The 22,919-nt window shown below is 42.8% G+C and overlaps 1 protein-coding gene across 6 annotated transcripts in view; it reads right to left on the bottom strand.

Moving 5' to 3' along the window:
- Nucleotides 1-22,919, bottom strand: part of LOC100729015 (ubiquitin carboxyl-terminal hydrolase 42-like) — a 109,649-nt gene that overhangs the window by 5,429 nt on the left and 81,301 nt on the right. For 4 of the 6 annotated variants that reach the window (XM_063234381.1, XM_063234380.1, XM_063234382.1 and 1 more), the window contains exons 1-9: nucleotides 14,727-15,142; nucleotides 14,449-14,560; nucleotides 13,176-13,316; nucleotides 12,886-12,986; nucleotides 11,533-11,689; nucleotides 10,060-10,187; nucleotides 4,381-5,808; nucleotides 2,941-3,209; nucleotides 996-1,041 (exon numbers count right to left, since the gene is read on the bottom strand). In XM_063234381.1, the coding sequence (XP_063090451.1) occupies nucleotides 1,034-1,041; nucleotides 2,941-3,209; nucleotides 4,381-5,808; nucleotides 10,060-10,187; nucleotides 11,533-11,689; nucleotides 12,886-12,986; nucleotides 13,176-13,316; nucleotides 14,449-14,560; nucleotides 14,727-14,950 (2,568 nt within the window). In that variant the 5' untranslated portion in view covers nucleotides 14,951-15,142 and the 3' untranslated portion in view covers nucleotides 996-1,033. Of the gene's footprint in view, nucleotides 1-3; nucleotides 324-995; nucleotides 1,042-2,940; nucleotides 3,210-4,380; nucleotides 5,809-10,059; nucleotides 10,188-11,532; nucleotides 11,690-12,885; nucleotides 12,987-13,175; nucleotides 13,317-14,448; nucleotides 14,561-14,726; nucleotides 15,143-15,274; nucleotides 15,346-16,479; nucleotides 16,548-17,391; nucleotides 17,495-19,524; nucleotides 19,636-22,919 lie in introns of those variants that run through there. The other 2 variants (XM_063234384.1, XM_063234383.1) reach the window with 2 other exon arrangements.

Here is a 22,919-nt window from a genome sequence, read left to right as displayed (position 1 = left end):
AGACAGGAGGCACAGGCATTAGTCAAAAGGAGGGTCCCCCCGGGGCCAGGTTCCCCTTTCTGTCCCCCCCAGTCCTTAGGTCCCCTTGCTCTTCAGGAAGCTCTTTTCAACTGAAGCCATTGCTGCCTTTCTGAAAGGCAGTAGAGGAACCCATGGAAGCCAGGCAGCTGCAGAGGAGCTCTTGGGGGCCTGGCCAGGGAGGCGCCACCTGCTGGGCCACACTGCACCTGCATAGCCTGGAACCCAGCTGTGGCCAGTCCTTCCCAATCCTTAGATCCTCTTTCACTCCAGAAGACTTTCAGTCCTCAGACTTAAGGCTTTCCCTTGAGGACACACAAGTAAAGAGTGTTAATTAACTGCACACTGATCATCTTTCGATAGTTCACCTTGAAGTTCATTTAAAATCATCCTTGCTGATTGGTTATGAGTACCATAAAGACAGTTTCCTTTCAGGAGTTAAATGGTTCACCTCTCCCTTTGCTTCCACCAGTGGATAACATGGAACAGGAGTCCCCACCTCCCAGGAGTACAGACCACCAGAGACTCAGACACAGCCTCCATAAAATGAAGGCTCTGCACTAGTCCCTGGACCTCATCCCAACAAGATGGCAGTGTCAAGTGAGGGGTATGACCCAGCCTGGGCCTGACCACCCACCGGGCCTAGGTGCTGAGCTCTTGTGATGGACTCTGCTTTCTGGGGAGGGGACAAGGGCTTCTCATCCCAGATGCTTATCTCATGGTGGCTGATTCTGATGGGGGTTCCCTGTGGGCTTCTTCCACTGAGGGAGGTGGGAGGAAGCAGTGCCTCCCCTTCCCCAGCCAGGGAGAAGAGGTCCCACCCTCAGTGCTTGCTTAGAATTCAGAGGTCCCCATCATTGCTGCTGGTTCCATAGCTCACCACTCCATGACCCTTGACTTTCCTCAGAAATGTGACGCCTTCTCTGTCCCTTCCCAGTGCTTCTATGAAGAAGAAAATGTACAGGGGAAGCACTTACCTGAGCTAGTGATTATTATTTGTTCCGAGACCAAGTTGTCAATCACCTGAAAGGCAAAGGGTAATAAACATTGTAATGACAGTACAATTTCTACTGTCTGTGCTCTCAGCATGAATGAAGTGGTTCTCATAGTTTTGTTGAAGCTTAACACTGGCTGCCTGCCTTCAGCTCCAATCAGTCTGAGCAAGGTCAAGCTGCACACAGCCCCTGTCACAAGAGTCCCCTGAAAGTAAACTGAGTTCCCATGATGATGGATTGTCAGACAGCAGTCCCCAAACCTGTCCCCAGGAAACAGGCCATGCCAACACCATCACACTGCTGAGTTCCCACATGAGGCTGCAACAGACTTCGGGCCAAAGAAATTAACTGGATTTGAATGAAGCCAGAGGTCAGGAACTTGCAGGAGAAAGGTCAGCGGTCAATGTTAGGACACAGGAAGGCCAGCGCATGTAAGATGGCAGAGTACTGGCCTCAGCCAAGGCCCGTCCCAGGAGACCTGGAGCCCAGGGAACTTGGTGTGTGCTCCCCGTTGAAGTGCTGGCTGCAAACCAGTCATCAGTGCACTGGGAGTGAGACATGACCTGATTGCAGCTCCTCAGTGGATGAGTGCACACAGCCCAAAATGCTGGTGGTCAACTTGCTGTCTCCACATTGCTAAGCCCTGAGGCTTCACCTGCCCAGCCAGGATGACAGATTCCAACACTGCTAGGACGCTGCCATCATGCAGACAAAATTCTTCTCACTACCGAATCCTCAAGTACTACACAGAGGTCAGAAAGCCCCACCCTTCCACAAATCACGAAACAGTAATGTGAAAACGCTCTACAAATGCACACAATTCCATAACACAAACAGCAAATGCCACACTGCTTCGCTCCAGTCCTGGCACAGAGATGACTCTGCCTGGACCCACTGTGGTGGCCTCAGGCTTCCTGAGGCCTGCTTCTCATCATACTTATGACAGCTGCATGCACTCAAGGGGACACAGTAGGCACAGGTCTGTCCCTGACTGGACCTCCCCAAGAAAACACATTTCATCTGAGCTTTCTTTTCTGTGAAGGGCCAGGGGATAAACACTTTGTGGTGGGCTGTGCGGTCTCAGCAGTGACCACCTTCCTCTGGCAGGAGCACCAGCCATGCACAGACACCAGCTGTGCTTCAGCTGAAGTCTGCAGACCATGACATTTGTATTTCACACAGTCTTCAGATGACATAAATTCCTACTCCTCCTTGGAGGCTTTGAAGACATGAAAGCCACCTTACCTCACAGCTGATGTGAGAGGCACAGGACCTGCTTTGGTCTTCTACTTGCAGCTTGGAAACTGGGTCCCAGGACCCATTCCTGTCACTTTCAATCTTAACAAGCTTCTCAGGGCTCCTCCTTGGGGAACCTTTTAGAAAGGGGGAGGGGCTGCCCCACTGCAATCAGAGCACAAAGAGCTGCTAACTCACAAGAAGACACAGTTGACACACAAGGATCCAAGATGCCCAGGATCCCAGAATAAGAGGGCGAAACCAGGAGCGCAAAGGCGTCGACTTTAGAGGTGGCAGCTAACTTTTGAATGGCCTATGTCATCAAGTTGTGAGTTACAATACACTCTGCCTGTGCAAAAGCATCATTACTAAAAATGCATCAAAAACAGTAAGTTCTCCCTTGTAAGTAAATATGCAGAAATCCAGAGAGCCATGAATTTCAGGAGTCATAAATATAACTTCCAAGAAACCATCCTTTAGTGCTAATGGATCCTTGTCAAGCATCCAAACTGCACAAGGATAGTGAATCAACAGGGCCTGTGAGTCAAGGCTGGAGAGCCAGGAGCCCTGCATTACTCACACCACCTTCCAGGGACTTGGGCTTACACCTCCCTGTGTCAGTCAGTCCCCATTTCATAACAAGTTTTGTGAAAGAGTTTTTATCTTCTTAATTCCACAAATCGCTTCTTACCCTGGCCATACTGGCACCAGTCAGTCCTGCTGTCCAGCTTTAAGGGTTTCTTTTCCATTTGAAAAAGTCCAAAGCCCTCCACAGGCAGGCCATCAGCAAGCAGGGAGCTACCCCGAGGTCTCCAGACATCATCCACAGTCTCACAGGTTGTGGTCTTGGGTGAGTGAAGTCCTGGTTCTGTTCCAAAGTTCTCCGAGTGACTCTTCTTTTGGTATCTGCAGGGCTGACTGTCTGACTGCACTACTGGGAGGTCTGTGTCCAGCAGACACCTGCAGAAGCAGCAGCCAGATATTAGCAACAAAAGGAACAGCACCACCTCAGACAGCACATGGCACTGTCCTGACCACTTACTGAAGGCACTCAATGTACAGCCACAGGTCAGTGCTTATCTAGTTCAGAAGGGTTCTCCACTTTCAGCTGTAAATCATTTTAAAGCCCAGGGCCATAAACTCACCAACTTCAACCCACCCCTGGCTCCCCCACCGCAGGCTCTGTGCTCAGGAGCTGGGGGTGTCAGCTGGAAACATGAAAGTATGGGACATCTACTGAAATCAGAGATAGAAGGAAAAGGAAAAAGACAGACAGAGAGACAGACAGACAGACAGAAAGAAAGAAAGAAAGAAAGAAAGAAAGAAAGAAAGAAAGAAAGAAAGAAAGAAAGAAAAAGAGAGAAGGAAGAAAGTAGAAGAAACCTTTTTCCAGTGTCTGAGACTTAGAGGAGGAAGGGGTTGGTAATTTGCTTTCATTTGCCCCCTAAGTAACCGATGCCTGTTTATATACAGCTTTTGGCCTTCCTTCGCTAGGATTTTAGGTTTTTAAAGGAAGTTAAGTAGAATACACAGGAATTCCAGCCATCCTCACTCATCTTCTCATGAAGCAGTCGGTTTCAAGGCGGCAGCCAAGGCTGGGCCTGTGGCTCCCTGGCAGGTGCTGGCCTCATGAGCACAGCTGTGGGTCTCATCCCCAACACACACACACACACACACACACACACACACACACACACACACACACTCACACAATCAACACCCTATTTAGCATTTTAAAAATATGACTGTTTTTAGGTTTTGTATTGAGATTCTTGGACAAAGACCAAGACAATAAATGATGCCCCTCAGAATCCACCCTTGGCATACAGGGCAAATACCAATAGAACTGTGCCCTACCTTCGCCTGCTTCCATTTAGTCTCTCAATTTACAAACAAAAACAAAGTTATGAAATGTAACTTATGTGACCATCAATTTTGAAGTCACCAAGTTACTTCTACAGAACTCACAATTATTCCTAGGATTTACAAAGCATTCACTGAGAATGGCGAAATGAGGCATTTTATGATACAGGAGGTAAAAGCTGCACCGTTTCAGAAATGCAGAGAAACAGTGAAGTTTCAAAACCCACAGAGCTGAGGACTGGACCCTGCTGGCAGAGCCCGCACTCACCTGTGCTCCTGCTCATGGTGTTTGGCTTTAGATTTGTTAGGCTCCTCCGGGTCTCTCGGTAGGCTCCTGCAGGCTTTCTTTGGTGTGCTACCCCCGTTACAGATACTTTCTGCACTCTGGTACCTGCGCTTGCCTGACCTCATGGTTTCACGTCCACAAATCCCATGAGACAGGCTGCGGCCACTGTGGTCAGCCCCGAAGGCAGCTTTCTCCTGAGGGTAGCACTCGGGGTGCAGAGGGAAAGGCGGTGAAGCACCAGTGTGTGGGCTGTGGAAGCCGGTCCACTCCCACAGCAGGGCAGGCAGCTCCTGACCCTTCCTGGCCTGGGAGGAATCCTTGTGTGACCGTTTCACACTGCGCTGCCTGCCTTCATATGGAGTGTACCTGTTGAGGTTTCTGCACTGGTCCCACCACATTTTCTTGGGGTCAGACTTCTCTGGAAGCCTGCGATGCTCCCTGCCGGAGGGGCGGTATGGGCTCCAGTCCTGCTCAGCCCCACCCCAGGTTTGGGAGTGGTGGGAGCTGTATCTGCTCAGAACACAGGGCTCCCCAGGAGTGACTCTGTCTCCACAGCACAGAGGGTGCTGGTTGGCACTGCGGTGCTGCACAGCATGGCACTCTGGCTTGCTGTGCTTTCTCGCATAGCAGAGCCACTTTCTGTCACAACTACCCTCAGTCCGGCTCCTGCTCCGGCTCCGGCTCCGGCTCCGGCTTCTACCTCTGCTTTTCTTTACATCTTCCCAAGTCGAGGAACAGTCGTGATGATTATGGTAGCCTTCATGGTCACATCGCGTACGGCTGCTTATTTTTTGTGGACGGTGGTCAGGAATCTTCTGCACAACCTGAACTTGACTGCACCCCTTGACATGGCTGTGCACAGGGTCCCCTTCAGGATGGGTGCCTGGGGTACTCTGTGGCTGAGTAGAAGGCAGTGCATTGGCACATTCTCCTGTATTCTGGGTCTGAGCCCCTGTGTCACCACACTGCTCTCCCCTGAGGGAAACCAAGGGCCCGGGCTCACGTCTGCCTTCTGACTGTGTGAAGGGAGCCAGGCTCAGCTGCTCCACTGTCCCGACTAGTCCAGAGTGCCGCAGGCTCTCAGGTAACAACCCTTTAACCTTGCTGCAGTCCTGTGTTACCTTCCCAGCATCACAGGGCTCATAAACTGGGTCTGCACCCGTGCTTGTCTGGTTCTTGTTGCAAAGTTTCTTTACAAAGGGCAAAGACACATCAGTTATGGCTGAGCTGGTTTCTGACATCACATCTCTCATGGATTTGAGGCTAATTTCCGGGGTCAGCAAAAGTTTCTTAAACATTTCACACAGACTTGCAATCGGGTCCACTTCATCATGGGAACCAGCAGAAACACTGACAGCCTCAAGCTCTGCAGTCAGGTCCCCAAACAGACTTTGCTCCATTCCAGGAACACTGCATCCCGCCAAAAGAAAGAGACAAGCCAATAGTTAGCAGGATGCTCTACATGCATTGTCATGGCTTTCATTCACTAAATATTTTTTCACTTTAAATATAGCTACTTTAGGTATATTTAGCTACCTTATGGACAGTATCAGGCTACCACTTCTGGACACCAACCAAAATTTACATCAAGCCTACCTGGTTTTCAACAACAATAATTCTGCAGCTCTGCACATTGCTTGTTTCCAGATGTACTTCTAATTCTCAAGAACTAAGTCATTAGTTGATGACTTTCCTGCCTCCCTTCTTTCTCTTGGAAGCTCAGAGGTGAGGTAGCTATTTCCAAACAGAGCCAACAACTCCTTAAGTTAAGGAAAACTAAGGGACTCACTGAGGCTCTCCACAGCTCTGGAAACAGTGCAACCCCTACCGTGATCTCCACTCTCCACTTAGGAGATCACTCCCACAGCCCCGAGGGCAAGGTAGTAGCCCTGAGTGCAGCAGGGGATTTTTGAGGCTGCAAATCAAAGCACATGTGCTTGGCCACAATGCATGCATGGCCTCACTTAAGTGTGTACACACAAATTCTCTTGCACATTCATTTTGAGCAGCAAGGTGAATTAGGAAAGAAACAAGGGCAAAGTCATTGTGCAAATGCAGGGCACCCAGCTATTCTATCTGAAGGCAAAGAGGGATGGAGTGTTCTCTACCTCCCCATTCTTCTTTAATAATGCCACATCCCTAACATAGGGTCTTGGGGGCCATCTGGGGTGCTCACAGTGCCATGGAGGTGGCTATTCCCTGACATGTCCTCACATCTATTGGGGTGAAACCCCAGGTTATACTATTGTTACCATTTCTTTTTTTTATTTAAAGACAAAAAAAGACATGACATAAAAAACAAAGCAGTAAAAGGGTACAAGTAATACAGAATTTCAAAAACAAATGTACAGTAAGAAATCACTGGTAAATGGGTACATACTGTCTTCTTAGAAACAGTTGTCCAAATTACAAAATTAAAGCATATAAAGTGGACATTCACAGAGTGAAATTGGAGACAGTTCCGTTCCACGATCCAACAAAAGCTCCGTAATATCGTTTTCCATCCTACACACTCAAACATTTCCGTAGACATTACCCTTCCCAGGAAGTAAAGGATTGTGTAAAATGAGAAATGGTCACAGTGTGAAGTGGCTGAAGCTTCCCCAAAGTGGCTCACAGCCCAGTGGTGCCGATGGCAACTCTGGATGCAGTGTTCATGCTGAATGATCACAGGGTGCACCTGCAGGTGCTCAGGTATCTGCCCACTGATACACTGTGTCCTGCAGCTTTGGTTCATCTGCAGATTCCACATGAAGCAACCACAGCTTCACTCCATATTCCTTTCCTCTTATTCCTGAGTTGTGTTACAGCTATGTCAGTACACTGACTTGTTTTTAAAAATTGAATGTAGGTCAGCCTGCCGAGAACCAGCTCAATAGGGAGTCAGCACCAGCCCTTGCCCCTGCACACTCCAGCAGCCCTTGGGATGCTCCCAACACAGGGAGAAAGCATGACTGGGGAAAAGCAACAGCAGGACCTGTACCAGCACACCCTGTGGCCACAGCAGTCAGGAGAATCCAGGAGAATCAAACTTGCACACTTTGGTGAAATTGTAGCCAATGCAGGAAGGGCCTGGGAAACCACTGCCCGCTTGTTTGGAAGAATCCAAGAAAAGTGTCAAGATGAAGAAGCAAAAGGCATCCCATGGACTCAAACCAAGCAGAGCACGTCTCGGAGAGAAAAACGTGGGAGAGATCTGGAGTTGCGAGTCTGAAATTTCTAAAGAGATGGCAACTGAATTAAAGAGACAACTTCAGGAGGCTCTAAAACAAATCAGTGAACAGAAATACTATCTCAGGTAAACGATGAAATAAAACGCATGATAAAAGACTTGCTAAACGTCTCTACAAAACGCATAGATTTAAAAAGGGAAGAGCATAGGAAACAGAGAGAAACCTTTAATGAACTAACTAGGACAGATTTAGAATGCACGAAACAGATTCAAAGAGTTATCCAGGAAATTAAAACTTCCATTGAAATCTGGTAAAACTGCTTGAAAGAAACAGAAGATAGACTTTCAGACCTTGAAGACAGGTGTGGAGGTTGCCGTAGTAAGGGGAAAATCTCTTAAAAATAATACCAGGAAATAACAATTCAATGATTTCATGATGATGCAAAGCAAAATGATTTAAGAATACTAGGTGTCACTGAGAAAGCAGGGGTCAACACAAAATGCCATTTATGGAAGTAGGAGCAGAAAACTTCCCAAACATGGGGAAAGAATGTGACATACAGATAAGGCATATGGAACACCAGCTAGCCATAACCAAAATAAATCTCCACATATAATACATATAATAATCAGGATTCCAAAAATTCAGCACAAGAGCACAATATGAAAAGCTGCATGAAAAAGAAACAGATCACCTATAAAAAACCCATCACATTCATGACAGACTTCGCAACACAAACCAACAAGTCAAGAAGAGCTTGGAGTGAAGCATTTCCAGTCCTGAAAGAAAACAGCTTCCAGCACAAATCGATGTAGCCTGGAAAACAGTTTTTCTAAACTAATGGAGAAGCAAGATACTTCCATGACAAAGAACTGAAGGAATTCATGGCCACCCAACCAACCCTGTGAAGAATACTAAAGCACATTTTAGTGAGAGATAATAAGACCAGAATTCCAGAAAGAGCATCAGAAGGGGATCATGGATTGGGGAACTCAGTTGAAAGGAGGGAAAAGTAGGCAGCCAGTGGCAGGAAAATAGCCTGGCAGAGACCAGCCAGTGGATGGAGGCCATAACATTAATGTAGATGGCTCCATTCACCAATAAAAAGAAACACAGGCCGAGTGGATGAGGGGATAAGACCCATTACTGCGCTTTATTCAAGAAACACATTGAACTCAAAAGGAAATTCATAGACTGATAGTCTAAGGAGAGAAAAGTGCTCTATATAACAGGGAATCAGAAAAAAAGTAGGGGTCTCTTGCCCATCAGCTGTAGAAAGGATAGGAGAGAGGTGGCATTTCTACACAATGGAAAGCTACTCAGCTAGAAAGAAAGATAACCTCGAGGCTCTTGTGGGTAAAGGAATACAACATGAGATCATGCTCATGGTGAAATGATTCAGAGTCACAAGACGGAACATCATGCTCTCTCCCTAGTATAAAAACTAAAGCAGTTGATGGGATCCAAAATGCACAATAGATGTTGTGAAGGTGAAAGGGGAAGAGGTGTCTACAGGGGGAAGGCTGTGGCCATTGTTAATCTAAACCCTGTTTCATACCCTGTATTGCTCTTTTTCTGTTTAGCTTGGTTTTATTGATTTGTTTTGCTTGATTTTATCTTACTTGATGGCATGAATGTCTATTTCTGAAGTAACAAAAGGTAGTATGATGGTAGCCATTATGGATTTCCTATTATCTTATTTGGAGCAATGTATTGCTTGATTTGATTTTTTTTTTGTAAGTGATTTTTTGTTTTGATTTTGTTGTGTTTGATTTTATTATGTCTGATGGTGTAAGCAGCTACTCTGAAGATATCAAGATACTTTATCGTAGCCACTGTTTTATTCCAATTGTGTTGCCCTGAAGTCCCCTATGACTTTTATTGTTTTGCTTTGATTAGTTTTATTTTGCTGTTTTATTTGATTTGATTATGCCTGATGGTATGGCAGTTATTTTGAAGATAACAAGAGGCATTATGGTAGCCATTTCCTTTTATCTTGACAAGAAGCCTCGTATCGTGTTCATTGTTTTGTTTTGATTGATACTTCTATTTTGTTTGTTTGATTTCATTATGTCTGATGGTAAAAACAGCTACATTTTAGAAAAGAAGAAGCATTATGGTAGCCACTGTTGTACTCCTACAGTCTTGTTTTGTAGGCCTGTATTGCTTTCATTGCTTTGTTTTGATTGGTTTTATTTTGTTATGTTTTATTGGATTTTATTGTGCCTAATGTTACAGGAAGGTATTTTGGAGATAGTAAGCAGCATCGTGGTAGACAGTTGGTTTCCTTTTACCTTGTTTTGAAGTCTTATATCATCTTCATTGTTTCGTCTTGATTGTCTATTCTATTTTATTTCTTTCAGTTTTGTTTTCTTAAAAATAAAAACATTGAATGTGGGAACAATTGTATTCTCTATAAACTTAATTTCAGATTTCTACGCAGGGCCTCATAGGGTATTGTGGACTCTCAGAGGGTCTGTAAACTCACCGGTTTGGAACAGAAGTAGAAGCTTGAACAGGCCTAGGCCTGTTCACCTTGGGATTTCCACCAGGACTCCACGTGGAACTACCTGATGTGTCTATTGGTGCCCGGATCCTGTTCCAGTAAGGCAGATTCTGCAAGGGAGAAAGCCAGAGCCAGGTCAGCACCCAGCCTACGGCCTTCCCACGTTGGTCTTGTGACTGACAAATTATACAAAATCACAACCACCACCCTTTTCTTGCATCTGCTCTACCCACAGGCACCAATCACAGGCCCTAATTTTAAACTAATTCACACACAGGACATATATGTCTCCCAGAACACCATCCCGGGACCATATTCTTTCTGGGTCCTTCTAGGCATGGGTTCATGTATGCTCTCCTTGGCTGGCATTCCTAGGACATCACCACTGTACAGACAGAAGTCACAGAAGCAAGAATTGCAATTGGTTTCCAAACAAAGGAGAAAGTCACATGGGCATGGAGCAAAGGCTGCTTTGGGCTCTTCATGTGGGTTTGTGACAGCTGGGTGTCACCTGTTGAGGTGTCAGCATTGTACTCATGCACTTCTACTGCTCTAGGTTCCAGTACTAGCCCTGGACCCTGTGACAACATAGGTGACAGCTGGTTCACTGGAAAATACTAGTTGACCTATTGGTGTTTTCTTAATTTTCTAAAGTAGCTGCTGAATCAGCATGGTAAAACAAAGAAATACTTAATATGTTTTAAAAACCTCTTTAAAATGTCTATTGCACCTGTCCCTTTCCCACTGTGCATGCTTTCTGCTTTGTCAGTCCCCGGATGTGTCTCTGAAGCGCTGCCCAATTCAGCAGCGGGCCATCACAAACCTCATCATCACCCCAGCTCATAAAGGCCTTTAACTGAAATAGAGCCCAAAGTCTACATAAAAAAGCGTTTAACCAGATAATCTCATGGTTCAAACCAAACTCAAACTGAGCTGCAAAACCTGACAGCAGCAATGACCTAGTGCAGTTCAAGCTGCAGAAGGCCTGGGCAGGGGTCCCCAATGGCTGCGCCCTGCGGACTGTCAGATCCCTTGGGCACACAGACACGTGGGCATGATCGCACGCTTGGGGACAGCACAGAGAAAAAAGGCTCATTCCTAAAATAGCTATGTGGATACAAAGTGTCCTTCTAATAGGATCAATTTCCTGAGGGCTAATGTGAGTTAAAAACTCAATGATATGACACCAGGTTAAAGCCCAGGTCCACAGTGGGCACCAACATTTAAATATGCTCATACCACGTGTACCTCTCCATCATCTTTCATGCTGAAATAACTGTACATTTCATGTTTTGAAATAAAAGACCTGAAGATAGGATTTTGTTAAGAAGATAGGATTTTGTTAAGAATTCCAGTTGTAGACAGGACATGGCAACTACTGCAGTGTTAGCCTGAGTGTTTAAGGACAGACTCTTAGAGTGAGGTAAAAATCAGAGGCCACATGTGAAGTATTACCCGTGTCATGTGAGATGGCAGCTGTGGTCCATTAAACCCTGGTGCAGCCTGCTCTTTGGTCGAGGTACACTGATGGGTGTCCGGGTGTGAAGAGAACTGACAGGGGTGGCAGGGGAAATGAGCAGTAACCTCTCCTCCTTGCTTCACATCATAGGTCCTAGGGACAAAGAAAGAGAGGGCTTAGGAGGACAAAGGGCCTCTTGAGTAGGGACTGCTTTACAAACTCAGTCGCTCTGGAACACACCGATGGCAACGGCACTGCTTGTACATCACACTGCACAGAGCCACAGGATGCACTGGCTGCAGTAGGGGTGTGGGTCACTGTTGGGGTGCGTAGTCCAGGTCACAAGGCCAGCAAGGTAAAGGAAACAGTATTTTGAAACGCTATTCTGAGGATGCTGCTATCAGATGGCTATTTTTCTGTTTGTATTTTTAATTAAAAATATGGAGCACTGCAGAAAACCTAGAGAGTGTATGGGAAAGCAGGAAACAAATGTATCGTCCTGTCCATACAGAAGGTTCCCCTTTCATTGGACAGATCATCTCCCCATCTGTTGCGCAACACCAGGATCTCATAACAAACTGCTTTCCCTCCTTGTACAGTCAGCACGTTCTCAAAGCATTAAAAAAGGGAGGGGTTTATAAAAAGCACTCAGCATGCGATGGGTGACACAGCAAGAAACTGTCTTTAAAAAAGGAAGAAATGAAAAAAGTCTCTCTTGAAAACTGCATAGTATTTCCACCCATCATTCTGCCATTGTTGAACACTTTAGGATATTTTTAACCGTAAGCCACCATATTTTCAAAGGGGTACCTTGGGGGCTGTGGTGTGGCTCAGTCATAGTGCCTGCGTTCTCCTTTGACTGTGGTGGGATGAAAGAGGCAGGGGACACTGTGCAGGGCACAGCAGATATTTTCTAAAAGTGGAATTTGTAAGTTAGTTTAGAGCCACATCAGAATCAACCAACTGCTTGTCCCAGCCCACACTAATACCTAACCAGCACTGTGCTCAGTGTTAGAGAGGTGCTGGGTGTGACCAGGCAGGGTACTCAGAGCTCCCTTCCTGAGCCCTCTGGCCACTTCACATGTTCAGGTAGCAGCATAAGCCACCCCACCATCTCAGTCACCACCTTTGTCTTCCTCTGCCTCTCTCAATTTTGAGTGCCAAGGGGCACTGAGCTACTTCCCGCTCTTAACCCGAGCTCATAAATGTCCTCCGGACTCTGGAGAGCATGCAAAAGGGTAAAACCTAAAAACTGGCTTTTAAAAAATAACTCAAAAATGAATTGAATGTGGGTGAGTTGAAAAGCGATTACAGTACAGAAAAAGTGGCCGATTTTTCATTGACATTACCTGATATAAAAGAGTATATAGGCTTGCTGACTCAGCACAGATGAAATATCACTGGGTGATACCATGAAGTCATTCATCTGGTACCACAGACCATTGCTTGCCTGCAAAAGACAGCCAGCAAGAGAGAAATGTTAGATTTGGTCAAGTTGACAAAGACACAGTGAGAAGGAGGAGGAAAAGAAGCATTCACACATGACTTGTAAACCTGCCAGCTTTCCCCCCAGAGAATGCTAGTGCTTGCTGTCTTACAGAGTCTGTGTAAAAGCAAGAGCAAAATCCACACGACTTACTTTTACGTAAGAGAAGTAGTGGCCCACACAGCACTTAGATCCGGTGTGGACCAGCACTGCATACAATGAGTATTGCATGGCTTCTCCACTGGGCTGAGACATGTAAGCTCTAATGTTGAGATGTTCTGGGTATTTCACAATCTAAACAGAAATGGACAAAGGAGAAAGAATGTCATTTCTAAAGGCACAGAATGCCATAGATGTTCAGGCACAGGGTATTTACGGTGCCCCAGGAGACCCGCACTACACAGCACAGTGATTTTCCAGCAGAAACCCAGTGTGCTAAGTCACTTTTCAAAAGACAAGATAAACCTAAAGGACACCAGGTCTAAGGATAACTAAGGTATTCTCACAGTCTTTATTTTCATTAAACAATTTAGGGTGCATATTAAGTGAATTCCCCAAAAACATGATAGGTGATAGTCACAAAATGACAACTCTGGGCATTCAATACCAATTATTTTAGTTTTAATTAATTAATTAAGTAAGTAAGTAAGTAAGTAGCTTTGTTGACACAAGATCTTAATCTGTAGATCACACTGGCCTCAACCCTAGGCTGATCTTGAACTTGCAAAATCTCTCCTGCCTCAGATTCCCTAGTGCTGACATGTGACTCTATTCCAGACTTCTTCAAATAATTAAAGAATAGGTTAGTTATTTCTCGTGTATTTCATTGCAATTTTGTTTCTTTGTTGAAATAAGACTTCACTCTGTAAGCCAGGATAGCTTTAAACTTGCTATATCATTCAATCTGGTCCCAAACTCCTAATCTTCCTGCTTTAACTTCCTGAGTGCACCATGGTCAGCCTTGGACATGAATTTTTGACCACTTTCAAACTTTAGCAAGTGGAAAGAAAATAGGAAAATTGAATATAAGTGAAAAATCAGAAAACAAGAAAATAAACTCGGATGAAAGAGAGGGAAGATCTAGTGAGAAAAGTCTTCTTTGGACTTTCACATTATACAAACTCTACCTGTGTACTTTCATTACCATGGATATCAAAGAATTGACTATGGATGCCTAATACAGATAAGAGTCGCCAATTTTCTCAGCAGGCTTGACCTCAAGAGTATAGTAAAGACGCACATAATCTTAAGCACACAGACCAAACCCTTCACTTAATTCTTTGATTTATTCCCCTGCTATCCAATGCAAGAAAACTGTAGAAAGTAAATCACCAAAAGTGTTCAGTGAGGTCATTTGTAACCCTGAAAAGCTGCTGGCACTTAAATCTTGGCTCCACATAAAATGTTAATAACATTATCTACATACCTTGGCAATTTTACTACCGGTACAATTAGAGAAGCCTTTCAGAGTCAGTGTGAGAACATTAGATGGTCTGTGTATAGAAAGGCTCTTTGAAGCTGGAACCATACTGTTACACCTTGAAGTCAAGAGAAAAAAGGGATTAAGATGTCTAATGTATGGATTTTTTTTTTTTTTTTGGTGTTCTAGAATTGTACTCATTATTTCTCTGAAATACTCTAATATAAAGATTCAACTGGAGTGGCCAAATGAGGGACTGCCAGCCACACACCACCCCATCATACTTGCTACACTTGTAGCAGTTCTCTCCTTCTAGCTGTTCTGGCTTCACAAACTGAGCCAATGCCTCGTTAACACTGCGAACATCCTGGGAGGAAAAAGCATCAATGCCACATCTTCCCACACTGCCGGTGGCTTGTGTGAGAGACAGAGAGAGCAAGCAAGGAAGCAGAAGACACAGAAAATTGAAGCAGCGTTTTAATGGGGAAAATATTGTTTCTAAGTGCATGGTGTGGCTGTGTTGTCAGTTACTTTGGAGATTGAAGGAGGAGGATTGTAAGATTTGGTCCTGCTTGATCAATTCAGATTCAACCTCAAAATGATTTTTAAAATAGACTGGGAAACTGACTAAGGGCTAGCGGGCGTTGGGATTAACTTCCAAGGCCACAAAAAAAAAAAAAAAAAAAACTTTTCCCATTAGGATGATTACCCCCACCCCAATTAAAGTTTGCCATTGCCAGATCTAAACCAGACTGATTAACACTTACAAAGTGAAAAGTAAAAGAGTAATAAAGATTTACAACATGACCACCACAAAAAGTATGAGATTTACCTGTATCTCCAATGTAACATCAAGATACAGATCAAAAGTGTCTGAAACACCTCTGCAATTTAAACATTTCACTGAAATAAATATAAAGTGAAAAAGATAATCAAAGTATAATCAATATGGCAGTCTCAGCTGTTTACATACAAACAATTTAAAATGAAAGATAATTAAAACAGTATAACTTTTCTTCTGCTAGATTGGCAGACAAGTTAATCTTATCCACAATATATGAAAAAGACTCATGAATTTGGACCTTAGTATACTACTGGCTGAAATATAACTTGTATGACCTCTTAGAATGACAAAATGCCAATATTAAAATTTAAAATATAACTTATGACTCAAATAATAATACTAAGAATTTATCACATGCAGTTTTACTTATACATTGTAATGGTTGATACATTGGGTCACCTTGACAAGTTTCGTAGCTTCACTAAGCAACTCAGCAGATATGCATCCCACAGTGTAGAGGACATGCCCTAGTGCAGTTCCTTACACACTAGGATGCTTTAATTGTCAATCCTTTGGATCAACTTGAGAAGTATAAAATATTAAATAATAATCTAGCAGGGTCCAGCATCCTCACTTTGCAAACATCCTCAGCCTGTGCAAGACATGGTCTGAAGCTACCTACACTTGCCCTAGGGCAGGTAGTTTGCATACAATACAGAGAGAGAAAAGAAGCTTGCTCCCCCCAGTCTTTCTGCTCTTGCTTCTTTTGCCATCTTCTGCCACCATGAACTGTTGCCTCCCTGCTGTGCCACTCAGCTTTGTTGCCAGCTGATAATCGACTGAAACATATACAAATTATGAGCTACATAAATCTCTTCCCCTTTAACTTTAGATCTCAGGTATTTTGCTCAAAAATGAGAAGATAGTAAGACACACATAAAGCATGAGTGCTGTTCAGTAATGCACTGGTGATACAGAATAGAAACCTAAGTAACCATCCAAAGGAGAATAAAATAAATGACCACTATGGCAGGTATGAAGGAATCTGTTACTACTAAAGTTAAGACAAACACAAAATATTCTGTAATTGCCTCTCAGTTCCTCATGAATAAGGAACTACCAGAAGAACATAGTAGAAACTGACATAGGGGCAGCCACTGAAGAGGAAGGAGTCTATTTTCCCTTATTTCAATTATTGGCATTCTAATACCACATGCCTGTGTCACTTCATGGACTTGTGAACACAATCTTACCTCTTGATCTTAGATAGCCTCCAAATATCTGATAAATGAGGGTGGTGGCCTGAGTGTGTCTATCTAATCTGAAAAAGACAAAACAGTGATTTAAGAATTGTGCTAAATTATAGGTGCTATGACTAGACATTAAAGGGTGCATATTTATAAAACAACAAGCATGTACAAAAGGGAACAATTTAAAAATTAGTCTACATGGTACCCAGAGATCAGCCCCGCCTGGTGGAACACAGTAAGTATCTGGAGAAGAGGATGGAAGGAACTAAATAATGAAGGGACTTTGAAATCAAGCCAGAAATTAGATTCAGAAGCAAAGCAGCAAGAGGCAGGCAGTCCCAGCAGCCTCATCACCCGGTGTGGGATGTGAAGCAGGGAGGGAAGAAGAGTCTGCCATCATCCAGACCACGCAGGCCTGGACAGTGAGTGGAATGCACAGGGAGGTACCGGTACCAGGGGTGTGGGCAGGGGCAGGGGGGTTAGGAACGTTACATAACTGTCTGGCCCATCTCTCTCTTGAGTCTGCATTTACATTTCAGGAAGAAGCTAGAGGAACTGGTAACTAACAGAGAGGGAGATACAGAGACAAGAGGCAGGAAACATATTTATAAGGCTGTAGGTCACAGAGAAAATATCTGGCTCAATTAGAAAGAAGAAAGTACTTTAAGATTGCCAAAGCATGCTGGCACTCGGAAGTTAAGTAACAGCAAAAACAGTATTCATTACCTAACATCTAGAATTTATCACCTTTAAATTGTGATGGTAAGCACATCTTTTTAAATTTTAGACATGGTAAATTATGCAAATCAGGTGGGGAACGGACAATGTAAAGCCAAATAGTAAAGTTTCCAACATAAAAGGCAAAATACGTGTGATAAGCCAGAGATGTAACCCGAAGAAATGACTTGCACTCACTCATAGCTGCCCTGTAAGCACGCTTTCTGCATAGCATCAAGAGTGTACTGAAGAAATTCGTGAGCATCTTCTTGGTTTCCAAACCGGAAGTGACTAGCTATACCTAGAAATATTAAGACAAGCCTTTATCACTACATATTAAATGCCTAGGCTTCAAAGTTACACTTATGTTCCTTAGAAACTGCCAGACATCATACTGAATAAGAAAGCAGCACTCACACAAACACTATGCACTCTCACCAAAGCCCACAGTATCAGCAGTTCCTGAGAGTCCAGGAGTAGCCACACGGTGAGTCTCGTGTCTTTACCAAGTTGACACAATTCATTTGAATAAAGTCAACCTCAGTTCTATTGACTCAAGTTCATCCAAAATGTGAGGTGAGTGCACCCACTGTGAATATGACACTCGAATCCATAAGAGACCCGATGCAGGACACACATATTCAACCGTATCCTGTACCAGTGACCAAGAACAAGTTATATTCTCATTTCAGTTGTTCTTGATGACTAAGCAGTTGCAAAAATGATTATTTTCAAATTATAAAGAAGACATCAGCAAAAATGTATGAATAACAGAAAATCTATTATACCCTGAGTTTTGCATATGTATGAAAATATAGAAATATCCTCGAACTGAAATCATGTAAAATTGCTACTATTTCACCAGTTTGACTGACAAAAATAGCAATTCCACGATTCTACTGTATTTGTATACAAATGAACACATTCAGGACAATGACACTTTTTTAAAGACTAACAGTTGTTACTTATACCTGCTAAAAGTAAATATATAAATAATCAAACAAAGGCTGTTCTAGCATGGCACATGCTAAACCAGTGCTCTATCACTGAGCTGTCTCCAAAGCCCCAATATATTCTCTACCATTTCGATGCTACATGTGGAAGAGTGTAGTGGGGCAAGTTAAGTAAGAAGCAATTCTTCAGAGAAAAGTTTGCGAGTGATTGGACAGAATTGTAAAGATGGTGAAGGTACAGAATTGTCTTGGAAGTGAATGACATAGAAAAATAAGAGAAGTGGGCTTGGGATTTAGCTCAGTTGTAAAAAACATTTGCGTGGGTGTACAAAAAGGAGAAGAGAAGGAAAAGGAGGAGGAGTAAGAGAAGGAAGAGAAGGACAAGGACAAAAACAAGGAGGAGCAGCAGAAGGAGAAGATATTCAACACAGCAATCCGTATTCTTTTTATGTTTTTACCTTAAAGATTGTCTTTTTAAATTTGAGTGTTCATTGATAGCTTATCAATTGATAAAAATTGGTCCTACCTAAATTGTACCAGACTCTAGTATGATATAAAGATTTCTGTACTGTTCAATCTGCATCACCAATAATGCCAAATCCCTTTTTAATATCTAATGCTTAGCACCTTTTAAGGCAAATGATTACAGTTAACTGTTCCATGGTTATGCATCCCTATAATTACCAAGCTAGATGACAGATTAGGAGCCAAGAGTTTTTTTTTTTATTTCTATGCATTTTATTACAACTTAACTAATTACAAAGACAGAAAGGTTAATTTAAAAAGTCCACAGAGCCTGGTGTTTTGGTATGAGCCTGTAATCCTAGGCTAATGAGCTAACTCCCTGGCCAACTAGGACTATCTTTATTTTGACAATTCTTGTCAACTCGTATAAAACAGGATTAATTTACCAAATTAAAATCAATTACAAACCATTTAAAGAAATTTGTGGGCAAGTAGCAGAGACTACTCAGCACAGAAATCCAACTGAGAAAAGGCTTCTATAAGTGATTTTATTAACAAGCTGAGTTTTATATCATTTAAAATTTGATGATATTAAACTAAGGTCAGCATTGTATTTTTATTATATTTGTATTTTTTAAATAGTTTATATAGTAAAATTATTACAAAACATGCACTACTAATTAAAGAGATAACCATATACAATGAAAGACATATTGTTTGTTTTGTTATAAACTTTTGACTGTTTAAAAATCATCTAGGCCACTATTACTAACTAAAAGTCAGGCATGACTGTGCATATCTGTAGTGCTAGCTACCTGGGAGGTGATGTGTGCGGATCACTGGACTAGTGATATCAGCCCTCATCTTAGGAAAACACTAATTGCCAAGAAATACTTCCCCGATTGATACTTACCCTGCAGTTCACTGATCACAGCGATGGGCTTAATAGCATCCCCAGGATGACTGAGTGCCTGGATAATATGTGCCTGCATTATACACATCACACAAAATCCTCCTGCATGGCCTGAAAGATAGATAGCAATGCCTCATATTAGCAAAATGTGACTGGACAGTAAATCATACTTGAAGAGCACATTCCTGAGGTAAAATAAAAGTAGAAGCTGCTATGTGTTTGCATCGACCTGTCTACATTTAGTCCATTTAATTCTCTAAAGAATCCAAATACTAAGTATAGATAGGCTCTATGGGAAAAGTTCCGAGAGGTAAAATTCTGTCCAAGGTCACACAATCAAAACAACTCATACTTTTCCTAGTTTCAAAGGCTGTGGTCTGACTGATTCTATACAAGAAAAAGAAGAATTTTTTTCCTATGTTACCAGGAGTTTCAAATGGTGAAAGAATGTCTGTCATAACAGGAGATAGAAATTTCTACATAAATGTTCTTGCTTTCCTGAGCATAAATTGTGGCCCCAACATGTTGTTCTTTTCAGTCTTTTAAAATGTAAAAAGACAACAAAATTGTGGGCCAGTGAGAGAACCAAGTCAGCCTGCTCTTCCCAAGTCCCAACATCAGCCATTTGGGCCAAGAAGAGAACCATAAAGTCTGCCTGCCCTTACCATGAGCCAAAAGCAGCTGTGGGCAGAGAGGAGAACCAAGAAGTCACCCTATGCCTTGCTGTGAGCCAGCTGCCACGGGAGCTAGGAGACAAGTAGAGACTCACCATCCCCTTGGGCGCAGTCAATTGATTTAGAAGAACACAGGCCAAGATGATAGCAATCAAAGTACAAAAACAAATTAATGTTTGTGTTGATTGATACTTTGGAGGCCTAAAGCCAGTAAGATGAGCATCTGTTTAGAGGATGACAATATACACTGTAGGAACTATGGGGGATCTCCTTCTATCTTCTATTGAAAATCCAATATTGTTCTCACTGTTGTGTTTTGTTCCATTTTATGGTTTTCTTTCATTACTTTCAAAAAATCAATAATTGAAATAAAAATTGCTAAAAACTGATTTCTAGGGGGCTGGAGATATAGCTCAGCAGCATAAGCACCTGCCTTGCAAGCAGGCGGTCATGAGTTCCATCCCCGGTACCATTAAAAAGGAAAAAAAAATTGTAAAAAAAAAAAAAAAAAACCACTGATTTCTAGTTCATGCTATGTGCTCTTACGTGCAACTAGCTGTCAGAGGCCAGGTACACTAAATATCCTACAAAAAACACTATATATCCTTACAGGAAAAAATTATCTGGCCCCAAAAGACAATAGATTCTATTTACACAAAAGCTGTTCAGAACTTATCAAATAAAGCTTTAAAAAAATTGAAAGGATCAAAATTATTTCTAGCTTTGTACACCCCATAGTATAGCTCAAAAGCATTTAAATAGACTTTCTTAGGTGAAAATATACTCAAGGGGATTAATACCAAATTAGACGTTATAGAACAAAACATTAGTGAATTTGAAGACATTAATTATGAATAGAAAGTAGCCTATTACCCTGGCTGTCTTGGTTACTTTTCTCTCATTGTTAAGACAAAATACCTGACACCCAAAGTGAAGCAAACAAAGGTATATTTAGCATACATTTTTTGGAGGTTTCAGTCCATACTCACCTGGCTCCAAAGCAGGGTGGTGTGGCTGAGGGGCAGCTGTTCGTGGTGGCCACAAGCAACAAGAATGAAAGAGCAAAAGTGGGAGGCATGACTCTTTCCCTTCCTTATACTGTATGCTGGCTACCCACCCCTGGTCGGGTTAGCACTCACACCACCAATTCCCACCCTGCACAGTGAACCAATCACAAACGCTAGATTCAGTCACCTCCATTCCTGCATGAGGTTTGGGGGGGCATGTAAACAAATCAGAAGAATGGTTAACTCCTATCCATAATAATACACAAAGAGGGAAAAGAAACCTTAAAATAAATATAACAAAAGGGGAGTGTATCAGTGAGCTGGGGGACAATATCAAGTTGCCCATGATATGCACTTAACTGAAGTATGAAAGTAACGGAATGGAACAAATACATCAAGAAATAATTATCGACAAAAGCACAGTACAAGGAACATTTTTAAGTACAAGTCATGAAATGATTGTATATTCTGAGAGACAAGAGGTGGTGGTTTACCTAAATATGACACATGTGTTTAAATTTAAAGAACTTTGCACACAAAAAGTTTATTTTATTCTGGGAAGTATTGGCTGTTTTCTAAAAGTCCAAAAGTTGTTCCAATTTCATGGAAATAGTACGTATACATTTTTTAAAATCTCAAGAAACTCCAAGTAGAACTGCTCAAGACAAGTGATAAAGACTTGAAAACAACTAGAAAAAAAAAGCATTCCATATATAGACAGGAAGAATGAGAAACTGATGACAGACTTCTTGTCAGAAACAGCACACACCTTCAGTTCATGCAATAACATCTTTCAAGCATTAAAAAATAATAATAAGACTTCAACATCTTTCACTAAGGTGAGATTTGCACATCTGGGGATATGAAACAGGAGTAGCTTCTCCTGTTCTTCCTGCCAAATATGACGACAAAAACATCCTTGGAATTGGAAATGTGTTTTTAACGAATACATAAAGACTCTGAGAAGCACAGAGAAAGAGACACACACTGGGGACCTTGGGACACTGGCAAGCCATGATAGTGGTTTCTCTAGGTTTCTTTGTGTCTCCAATACTGCAGACTTGGAGCAGAAGTAGACACCAACAGAAAAACACCAACAAATGCACAGAACAAAGCCTGTTCCATCCAAGCAAATGAGAAGAGATAGCCTGGCCTTGTATAAATGGGAAGACAACTTTAGAAAACATTCTGAACCATCTCCTGTGTGTGTGTACACATTCTCCCCAAATATTATGATAAAAATAATAGTCTTTGGGCACACCTTTAAAATCCTTTCTGGCTAGGAAGACCCTCCCTCTCCCAATTTCTAGAGACAAGGAATGGCTCAGACAGGAGTGTACCCTTGCTCAGCAAACTCAACAGTCCAAAAAATGCCCCTTTCTGTCTGGCCTGTCTACACAGGCGGCAGCATTATGCTGCAGTAATCATCCCATGATGAGGTCCAAGGCAACTAAGGACCTTGCCTGCAGCTTGGAGCCCACTGGAACTATTCAAATGGGCCAGTGCAAAGATTCACCCTGCCCTGCTTTGTCTTGCCTGTGGAAACCTCAGTGTATGTTCTGCTCTAATGCTTTCCCCTCTCATTCCTGTCTTCTACCTCGTGACCACTCCGGTGTCTTTCCCAGATAGCCCTATGCAGCAAACCAAGCCTCCAGTATTCAGGACCCATAAATAAACTAAAATGCATTTTTCTTAAGCCTCTCCTAAAGCTGTT

The sequence above is a fragment of the Cavia porcellus genome, unplaced genomic scaffold (genome assembly GCF_034190915.1).
Source record: "Cavia porcellus strain 051 isolate PalLab524CR breed Dunkin Hartley unplaced genomic scaffold, mCavPor4.1 scaffold_23, whole genome shotgun sequence".
Taxonomy (NCBI): Eukaryota; Metazoa; Chordata; class Mammalia; order Rodentia; family Caviidae; genus Cavia; species Cavia porcellus.
Note: the sequence above shows the minus strand (reverse complement) of the source record. Positions and strands in the feature narration are given on the sequence as shown.